Genomic DNA, 9,567 nt, shown 5'->3' on the forward strand with positions numbered 1-9,567 from the left:
GCTGTCAGGTGTCATGAAGCACTGCAATGGCACCCCTGTGGCTGCAAGAGGTAAGTGTCACCAAAGTCCTTACAGGCTGCATGGAGCTGACCTCACTGTATGGTCTTGCCTTTATAAAACCCAGTTTATATTATTTGCATTATAAACGTCATGTTTTGTACTGGTTTCTATTTCAGGAGCAGGCTGTGGTAAAATAAATGCCCCACTACATACTTTGCAGAGACCTTTGAAACACGGTGGCATACATTTTTTTATTTCATAGTTGTCAGTGAAACTATTATGTTGCGCTTAAGACACATGTAGTATATTAGAATAGAATATATAATATAATCAGACAGTGCACAAAAAATACATAGCAATAGTAAAAAAAATACACAAAGTAGAATCCCAGAGACATATATAGCCCAGTTCAAAATATGCAGAGAAAATATACACCAAGATCCTACAAAGGATGAAAAGCAAGCAATTACTTACTTAATGAACTGTATTTAGTAGCTTTTAAATCACATAGGTAGGTACATTCAGGGGAAGTTAGATTTCAAAGTCGGTAAAATCTACTTTTTTAAAGGTTCTGTATCAGAGATTCTGAACATTAATATAGAAGTAACCAATTATTTGCTATGTAAAGATAGCCTGAGCAAAGAATGGTGTCTCACTCCCCTTGTGAAAAGACTAACACAGATTTGGTCATTTCTGTCAAGTTTGAACTACGTTCGTTTAACTATGATCTGCAAGTGCAATCTAAAATTACAGGTTTTTTGAGTCTGGTGGGGCGACATAACGGCTGTTTTTGATTTAACAAAATGGATCCCTATGTTTCTATAGGGATAATTTCCATAATGTCATCATGTTGTACTTTTAGTGGACATATGCTACTTTGCCAGTCGCATTTGTTACCAAGTATTACATCGTTTGAGGCATAGACTCAGAATATTTTGGTGAATTGAGGGTTTATTTTGACAAACCAGAGTGGGCGATTGTTGGAACAGTGGAAAGACTAACAAAGATGATTTTGGTGAATTTTATTTTATTTCTGTGTGTTTTATGATCATCTGTGAGGTAAAATTACTGTTTGTATCAATGGCATTTGGTGGGCCGAAATGCTGGTGCTCTTGTGTGACATTTAGTGGCAGTGAATGTTGCCTAGTGCCTACAGCTACATTAATTAAGTAGTATACTCAAGTGCTTGTAAAACCTCCAGTTATGTTGTTATCGTGCAGTGAGGGGGACATTTCTCATCAGTGAATCACTAACAAATCATTCTTGCAAATAAAAGTAGTCCACCACTTTTGAATGCATCACTGAACTGAGGAGGAATTGGTTGTTAGTGCATGTTCATATTTAAATTATTGCCATAAGGCTATTACACTAGTGACCATTTAACGAAGAGGTCCTCTGAGCAGTCTTTAACAGGAAAAATTTAGCATTTTACTTCAGTAGTGGTCAGCAAGTCAAGTAAAAAAAAAACAAGTTAATAACATTCTACTCAAGCAAGAAGATATTCTATGCTCTCTGTGGCTTTATTCAGTTTCATCATATGTCAGCTCTTTGTCCGCACTTGGCAAAGGTAAAAGACACATCTTCTCATGTCATTAAAAGCAGCAGCACGGAGAGAGGCAGCGGGAAGCTGGCTCTTCATCAGTCTGGTATCTTCCAGACTCTGGCTGGTCCCTGCACTCAGCTATGAAGGCCTGAAGCTGGGACACGGGCGCCTTGTCTTTCTGGTGATGCTGGAACAGTACCATTGCATAGTATTAGTAGAAATTAAAACTATGACCTGAAAAGTATCTCTCCACAGGAAGATCTAAGAATATTTCTTTGGTATGTGACTGCAGGTGACTCAGACTGACCTTGATGGTCTCATAGGTGTCAGTAATCACAGCGATGAACAGGCTGAGCACCATGTAGATGAAGAGGGAGATGAAGGAGTAGAGGTAAAGTCTGCTGAAAAGCCACACCATGTAGCCCTTGTCTCTCATCTGCAGGAAGGTGGCGTACATGTCGTCCCCGTTGATGAGAGAGAAGAGACACTCTGTCACCTTGTCGAGCGTTCGGAACTGGGAAAAATGGTTTTGATAATGAAGTTTCAATATTACATTGTTACCTGAACAAAGCTCCCCCATTCCGAGGGGAATCTATTATGTCACACTGACACTTGAAATAGGCTTGATTATGATTATCATACTTTGTCATGGTAAGGCCCGAGGACGATCCAACCACAGAAACAGTACCCGAAGTAGATCATGGCCGCACAACAGCAGAATCGGATCACATTTGGGAATGCTGCCCTTAGGGTTAAGATTAATATCTAGAAGGGAATAAAGGTTTTCAGTTCCTCTGGATATGCATTTGCTACTTTTAACAGGCTGGCTGATGCATTATGCCAAAACAAAAAGTAGCATCATGGCAGCTCTTACGTTGTATTTCTTGAAGAAACCAAGGTAACGAAGTACACCGACCCAGACAAGCATTGTGCCTGTTCCCAGCAAGATACTGCAGACATCATAGTCTGTCAGGTACTGCAAGAGGAAAAAAACACAAACAGATAAATAAAAAAAACATAAAATAAGTACAAGTTCATTTTTATATATCACGCTCCAAATACAAGGCCCATTACTAACGGACCATTTAGCCTCTGCCTAACAGGCTTACAGTGAATGATCTAATTAAAAATAGTCAATCAAACCGAGAAGCAAACCTTTTTTTGTATTCCAATTTTGAGCGCTGACCCAGCGATGGTCAGTGTGTCGCTCACAATGATCAGGATATACCAGCCATTCACAAACTCCATGCGGTCTGACCAAGTAACTATTTTATTGTAGTAGGCGTGGAAGAATGTGTTGAATTCCTGCATGAGAGAAACTCAGATACTGTAAAAAAAAACAACATCAAAACAGACTAATATTCATTCATGGCAGTTGGATTGCTCAGTTTATACATGAAATGGTAACACTTGTTTTCGTTTTTTTTTTACTTAAGAGGTTTATAATTTTATTTGATGAGGAGGTGGCGACTCATCTATCTTCTGGCTACGGCCCTGACCTGTCATGATACTGAGGTTATGAGTTGACCATTTAGTTACATTTTTATGTAACTGTTTTCCTTAAGATAAATTTCCTGTTATTACAAGTAAATTCATAACTTACAAACTGGAGTTGGATTCCATTGATGATGGATCGCGTGCAAAGGATGAGAGAGGTGAAGCAGGCAAGGATGACCACAGAGTCAAACAACAAGAGGAGGTAATCGTTCTTATCAGCTAGAACATAGAGCCATAGATATCAGGTTAGGTGTTACATTTGTGGCGCTCTATTTTGTTGCTGCTGCTGCTGCTTCTACAAACCTGAGACAAGCAGTGTTGTTCTCTTGTAATACTCAGATGCTGAGTTAAATCATACATGTGTCAAGGGTTACAGAATAATGTCACAATGCCCCCTACTGGCCTTTGAAGAAATAACCAGTATGAGTAATCATATATCAATAGCTGGGATTAAAGTAAGTTTGGGTAAAACTTTAAATACCTTCCACCTTCCAGTCTCTGCATTCATAAATTCTTGCGTCATTTTTAACATCAACCTTTATCTTTCCACTGTGTGCACGATTGTCAAACATGATCTGTATAATAAAGAAAATAAAGATTTAGTTAGTGGCAAGCTAAAGACATGACCCAAAAATATGTTTTTGAGCATATAAAATGCATGTTTTTATCTTTTAAAATATCCTAAAAGCTCAGATAAGAGTGTGTGGCATTTTTCAGATGTTGACACCAACCATCACATGGAAGTCATAACAGTCTGGTAGCTCGTGGTGCCGCACAGTCTGCAGATTGATGGTTTTCAGAGTAAGGTAGATGTTCACTGATAGCAGCCTGAACACACAAACATTATTAGCTGCTAAAACTCTTATCACCTGGCATGAAACCAGTATTGTGAGTTTAGTCACCTTTTGAAATCTATAGAGAAGTTCAAACTGCTGTTGTCGAACGACTGCACAGGATTTATGAAAATACAATCTGCAAGAAGGAAATGAAGGCAATCAATCCACAAGCAGATGAAGTCAGTTAGTTCAGCAGAGGAATTATTCAGCATTCATTCCTGCGACTATGTTTTGCTGCTATTATAAGCTTCCTATTTTCATGGAGTCACAAGTAAATCCACATTGTGATTATTTTCCATTCACGCCATGAATCAGCTTCCATAAATAAATCTTGCACAAAAGAATCTGTATACCACAGCTGTATATGAATCTATCTGATGACTAAATTGACATCTTTTCTCTTTATATAGCAATGATGTACCTTTATCAATATGGGGATCAATATCAAAGGTCTCATTTTCAGGATCGATGCTACTGTTTCTGTAAAACTCTTGACAGACAGACAGGGGCGTGTACTTTCCACCAGCCCACTCGTATGCAAGGTTACCTACTGTCAGGTTTGGGAGATTGATGTACTGAAAAAGAAATATAGAAAGAAGAGGGAAAAAATTAAATTATACATTTTTTCACAAAATCCCTGTGTGGTATGATTGTTAGCTACTGTCTTAACTAAAAGTTCAGTACCCTGTCCATAATGTAGTAGATGTGATCATATACATCTGCTTTTGTGTACAGCGCATAGCTTCCCAGCCGGTGATCCTTGTATCCTTTTAGAAACAGATGTCTGAATGTCATCAGATTATCTTCTTTGAAAGTGACCATCATTTCGTTGCTCAGGCCAAAGGAGACTAACTGAAGCAGAGAAGGGGGAAAAAAACATAAATTTGAGAAATAAAGTGACCTGGCAAATACTAACCAAATAATTCTATACCTTACCTGGACTGTGATGATCGCAATTTTTAATATTTGTATCATCAGTTTCCATGGTTTGCGACCCCTGGCTCTGTATTTCTCACAGGGGTTCATGAAGAAGTACTTGAGCCTTCGTCTGAAGTCCTCCACCATCTTCGACAGAGTGTGAGTGCCGCATCTGCAGTGTCCGTTAAGCCTCCTCTCCTCTGACCTTGTGGCCAGCAGTGGCTCAGAGTCTTCCATTTTACTGAAGACAATTTGAGCAAAGTTTTTCTTCATATTTCTTTTGTTAAAGGCATATTATACATCAGAAATGTGTTGAAGATACAGTCAGTCATCATACAGTCAGGATCCAACCATTCCAATCATTCTGATGTTTATCGTAACTGGTTCTCCTGCATGTGCTCACTGCTGTCACTCTCTATAATGTTACACTGGAGTGCGAACTAATTGCACTAAAATGCTTTTTTTATGGCTTTTTTAAAAATGAGTTGGGAGGTAGGGGTGCAACGTAATTTATACATTTTTACATCTCACCAATGGCTCATTGTAGTAGACTAAATGACTTCACACACATTCAATTTTAAATGTTTGCAAAAAAACGCAGCAGCAAACAGAAATGAATAAAGTTAAAGGTACCTAAACTGCAGATATTACTGTAGTGTAATTATATAATTTTTCATCAATATTTTAAATATATATATATATAGCGTAAAAGCTCAAATGTTTAAGGAAAAACTCAAAAAGAATAAAATTATTAATAATAATAATAAATGAATTACCTGCTGTGCACCAGCGAACCAACACTGTCGTCTGTGAAGATCAGGCAGTGCAGTCACCAAAGCAGCCTTCAGCACAATGACTGTCACTCCTCTGCGTCATTTTCAGCTTTTCCAGTTTTTCCAAAACAAAAATAGAACTCACATTTAAAGTCTCTGCGCACACACAAACTAATCGTTTGCAGTCTGTAGAAATGTAATTTGAATTTGACTTCATGAATTAATATTGTGTTGCTGAGAGCTAGCAAGTCTCAGACACTATTTTGCAGACAGCATTACTGGAAAGCAAATAGGTCAAAGGTTGTAGGTTTTCTTCATGCTACTTTAATAAAGGCATACATTTGTTTTATAAAAGCACCACAGTCACCAATAAAAGAAAAAAGAAAACATGAGTTGAATTCATACAGAAAACCTTTATTACGCATTAGATTATTGAACACGACCAGATATTTGGGTTGTATGTCACAATATGCTTTGTGATTCGAGACCTGTGTAGTGACAACAATGTAAAGCAATTTCTTGTTGACTTAATGCTGCATAGAATGAACTGGAAATCATCATGTAGAGCTGCATCGCTTTCTTCCAAAGGCAGCATCTCATGAGTTCAGACTACAGTACACATATATGCTCAAGTCATTCCAGTGTAACTTTCTTTCTGCACCTAAACTGTAACTACTGTGTTTTTACAATATACCAGGAAATTGATAAAAGAAGAGGAGTAGAAAAGGTTGGAGAGGATGAGTCAGATTTCCTTAGCTCATGACGTGGGCATCCAACCTCAATACTTTTGAAGCACGAGTATCGAAAACTAAGTCCCAAAAGATGAAATCAAATGCTTGCCCAAATTCATACTCTACTTATTTATTGATGAGATTATTTCTGATTTAAATCATAATTTTGCCTTTTTAACTGTACTTTTATTTAAGCAGTGTTCTTGTACCCTTGCTTTTATTTAAATAACATTTGACATTTGAGAGGTGTGGCTTCTTTTGTTTAATTTAAAAAAGTGGGTATATTCTTAAAACTAAGGTATTATTTAGGCCTTATTTCAAAATCAAGGCAAAGAATTGGCACCTGTATCAAAAACTTTGAAACAATACCCCAAATCAAGTGATACATTGTTCCCATTTTCTCTTGTCCAAAGCTGATTGGTAGTAGTAGCATATCCCATGTACAGCTTTTTATCACTAACCGCCTAATCAAAGGCAAGAGCAACACCAAAAACAGTGTGAGACTACAACCAGAGTGTGTTTGTACATGTGTTGAGTTGAGTGGCAGAGGATTTTGCTGGTTTGTCCTTACAACTGTATTAAAACTGTCTTATCGTGATGTGAAATCAAAAGATGCTCCTATGTGACGTTGGAGTGAGCGAGCGCGACCGTAGGGGCTGGAAGTTTGGGTCACCTCCAGTGCTGGTGCACCCCGGGGCTCCAGCATCTAAGTTGGAGGGGGATTCAACCATTACTTCCTCCGGCAGCGGAGGAGCACCTGGGTCTCCGGGCTTCGGGAGGCTGGAGGAGGTTGTGGAGGAAGCTGCGCCGATGCTTGCACTGGCCCCAGAGGGCAAGTCTCCGCCTTTCTGTAACGATGGCAGATTGAGTGAGCCCGCTACCTCTGAGGTGGAAGGGCTTCGTTCTCCGTCTGGGTGGAAGAGCAGGGTGGAGTTGTTTGAAAATGATGTGGGGAGGTCGCTAGTCAGGGTGCTGAGGCTGCTGTCAGATGAGGAACTGGAAACCCCTGCTGCGGAGTGACAGATGAGGAGGGGATCAGAATTAGAGCATCCAGAACATATAATGAATTTGAAAGACAGATTTCATCGTGACTTGGCCTACTAACCTCTGAGAGACTCGATCTTATCATTTTTGGCCTTTTGCACCTCGTCTGTTATTTTGGTGATGATGAAGTTCTGTGCACGCAACTCCCTTATGGAGTCAATCAAGGCGTCCAGGCCCCGTGGGTTCTCGGCCAGTATGTCCAACAACATGGCCGTCCTCTTGGTCTGTGTGGTCCTGCAGCTGATTTCCTCCGCATCATCTCGTGTCAGTATCCGTCGAGAGCGCAGATAGTCGAGGTGGCGTTCTGCCCTGATCTTGTCGCAGAGGTAGTGCCGCAGTCTGGTCAGCACCTGGAAATCCACAGCAGCCAGATAAGAGAGGCAAAAGGAGAACAAAGTGAGCTGCTCTGAAAAGGAGGGGTAACTCTTTGCATTGTGTTGTCAGAAGGCTGAGAATCTGCAGGTTGGCCTTCAAAGCAGAGTACAGCAGGTAAATGTCTACAGCAGGTGGAATGAAATGAAATGAAACCTGGTCTGGTTCTGCTCTCCATGTTGTCTATCCCTGTGCTTTTGATGAGGCAGACTGAGCAAACACTTTCTGGATCTACATAAAATATGCACTCAATCTGAAGCCTGTGTGTTCAATTTAAGTACTGCTGTCAAATCCCACAGACAGAGGACAGTGTGTTGGGGGGGGGGGGCAGAAAAGGTGTGGTGGGGTATTTCCTCCTTTAAACAGACCTTTAACGCAAAACAATGTACAAATAATGTGTCGGCAGAGCCATAAATCTGTCTGTAATTATTTCCCACATAGCATACCTTATCAGAATAGGCTACTTAGTCATTAGCTGAACTGTCATACTCACGTCTTTCTTTATCTCTGCCATTTCATCTTCAGTGAGATGAGGAAAATCCATCCCTCTCACCCGCAAAGTGAAAAATCCAGGTGTTCCGGGTAACGAACGACAGCTACTATAAGAACTACGAACTACATCAATAAATTAACTGTAAGCGTTAACAAATGCGACGCTTCATTATTTGTCGTTTAAAGGTGGGGTATCCACCGTCCATACAAGTTTTCTTTTCTGAAAAATCCCCGGACTTCCTGATTCTGTCGAGGCGTCGACACGACAAGAAGAGAAGTTACAGACAGCAAAGTCGTCGGTTTCACACTGAACTGATTTCTTTTCATAGGTAGCCTATCTGTAAATAAAAAAATAAAAATAAAGTCTACAATTACGATAAAACCTATCGTCCAAGAGCAGACAAGGCTTCCTCGTGTTGATGAGTGTTAATTGCTTGCTCAATGTTTCCGATACAGGTGAAGTGCTATTCCAAACAAGTCCACAGGGTGGCGCTGTTGGATCTCGTACCACACAGTATTTTTTTTTAAATCACACATTCAGAAATACAAAGTGACTATCCAGTACATTTACTCAAATATAGTGCTTAAGTATATTTTTTATGTTTTTTAATGTGCTTCGCATTGTACTGTAGTATTTTCAGTTAATGGTACTTTATACTTTTACTTTACTATATTTATCTAACAGCTACAGGCACTTTGAAGATCAGGATTATACAGACAAAGGTGGAAGAAGTACTCAAATCTTTTACTCAAGTAAAAGTAGCAATACCACAGAGTGTAGAAATACAGTGTCACAAGTTAAAGTCCTGCATTTAAAATCTGACTCAAGTATAAGTAAAAAAGTATTAGCATAAAAATATACTTACAAAATCTACATACCAAGGTAAAGGTGTTCTTGAAGCCTGTTTAAGAATAATACATATAGGCTACTGCCAGGTAGCTTAAATTTCCCCCGGAGACCAATAAAGTTTTACTTTAGCTACATCATCATTTATTTTATTTTGTATTATTAATTCAAATCTGCAAAGTAACTAAAGTTAGAAAATACATGTAGTGTATATATGAATTACTTTTATAATTGATTCTGTATTAATGTATATTGTCTGCTATGTAGCAGTAGGGAGTTACAAAACTCAATTTCACTCTATAACTTGTTATATTGTGACAATAAACCTACCTACCTACCTACCTACCTAGTGTATATATGCAGAGCAAAAAGTGCAATATTTGCCTCTAAGGTGTAGTGGAGTTGAAGTATAAAGAAGCATAAAATGGAAATACTCCAGAAATGTACAAGTTCCTCAAAATTGTACTTAGGTACAGTACTTGGGTAAACTTCATTACTTTCCACCACTACATTG

The 9,567-nt window shown here is 39.0% G+C and overlaps 2 protein-coding genes across 3 annotated transcripts; both read right to left on the bottom strand.

Moving 5' to 3' along the window:
* Window positions 1–232: 232 nt before the first annotated feature.
* On the bottom strand, window positions 233–5,715 carry LOC119887241 (mucolipin-3-like). Its single transcript, XM_038698120.1, has 13 exons — window positions 5,571–5,715; window positions 4,813–5,035; window positions 4,561–4,728; window positions 4,298–4,451; window positions 3,943–4,012; window positions 3,772–3,868; window positions 3,522–3,615; window positions 3,147–3,259; window positions 2,699–2,848; window positions 2,418–2,519; window positions 2,186–2,308; window positions 1,851–2,057; window positions 233–1,730 (listed from the first exon to the last, which is right to left on the bottom strand). Exons 2-13 carry the CDS (start codon window positions 5,029–5,031, stop codon window positions 1,593–1,595), a joined length of 1,635 nt encoding a protein of 544 aa, XP_038554048.1. The 5' UTR covers window positions 5,032–5,035; window positions 5,571–5,715; the 3' UTR covers window positions 233–1,592.
* Window positions 5,716–5,960: 245 nt separating this feature from the next.
* bcl10 (BCL10 immune signaling adaptor) lies at window positions 5,961–8,669 on the bottom strand. 2 transcript variants are annotated; one of them, XM_038698122.1, is made up of 3 exons: window positions 8,208–8,669; window positions 7,404–7,692; window positions 5,961–7,304 (listed from the first exon to the last, which is right to left on the bottom strand). In XM_038698122.1, exons 1-3 carry the CDS (start codon window positions 8,256–8,258, stop codon window positions 6,904–6,906), a joined length of 741 nt encoding a protein of 246 aa, XP_038554050.1. In that variant the 5' UTR covers window positions 8,259–8,669; the 3' UTR covers window positions 5,961–6,903. The 2 variants fall into 2 exon arrangements, with proteins under 2 accessions (XP_038554050.1, XP_038554049.1); XM_038698121.1 differs by having other exon boundaries at window positions 5,961–7,307; window positions 8,208–8,668.
* Window positions 8,670–9,567: the final 898 nt, after the last annotated feature.

Source organism: Micropterus salmoides, unplaced genomic scaffold (assembly GCF_014851395.1).
Source record: "Micropterus salmoides isolate LMB-PRFRI ecotype aquatic unplaced genomic scaffold, ASM1485139v1 Ms_hic_scaffold_4077, whole genome shotgun sequence".
Taxonomy (NCBI): domain Eukaryota; kingdom Metazoa; phylum Chordata; class Actinopteri; order Centrarchiformes; family Centrarchidae; genus Micropterus; species Micropterus salmoides.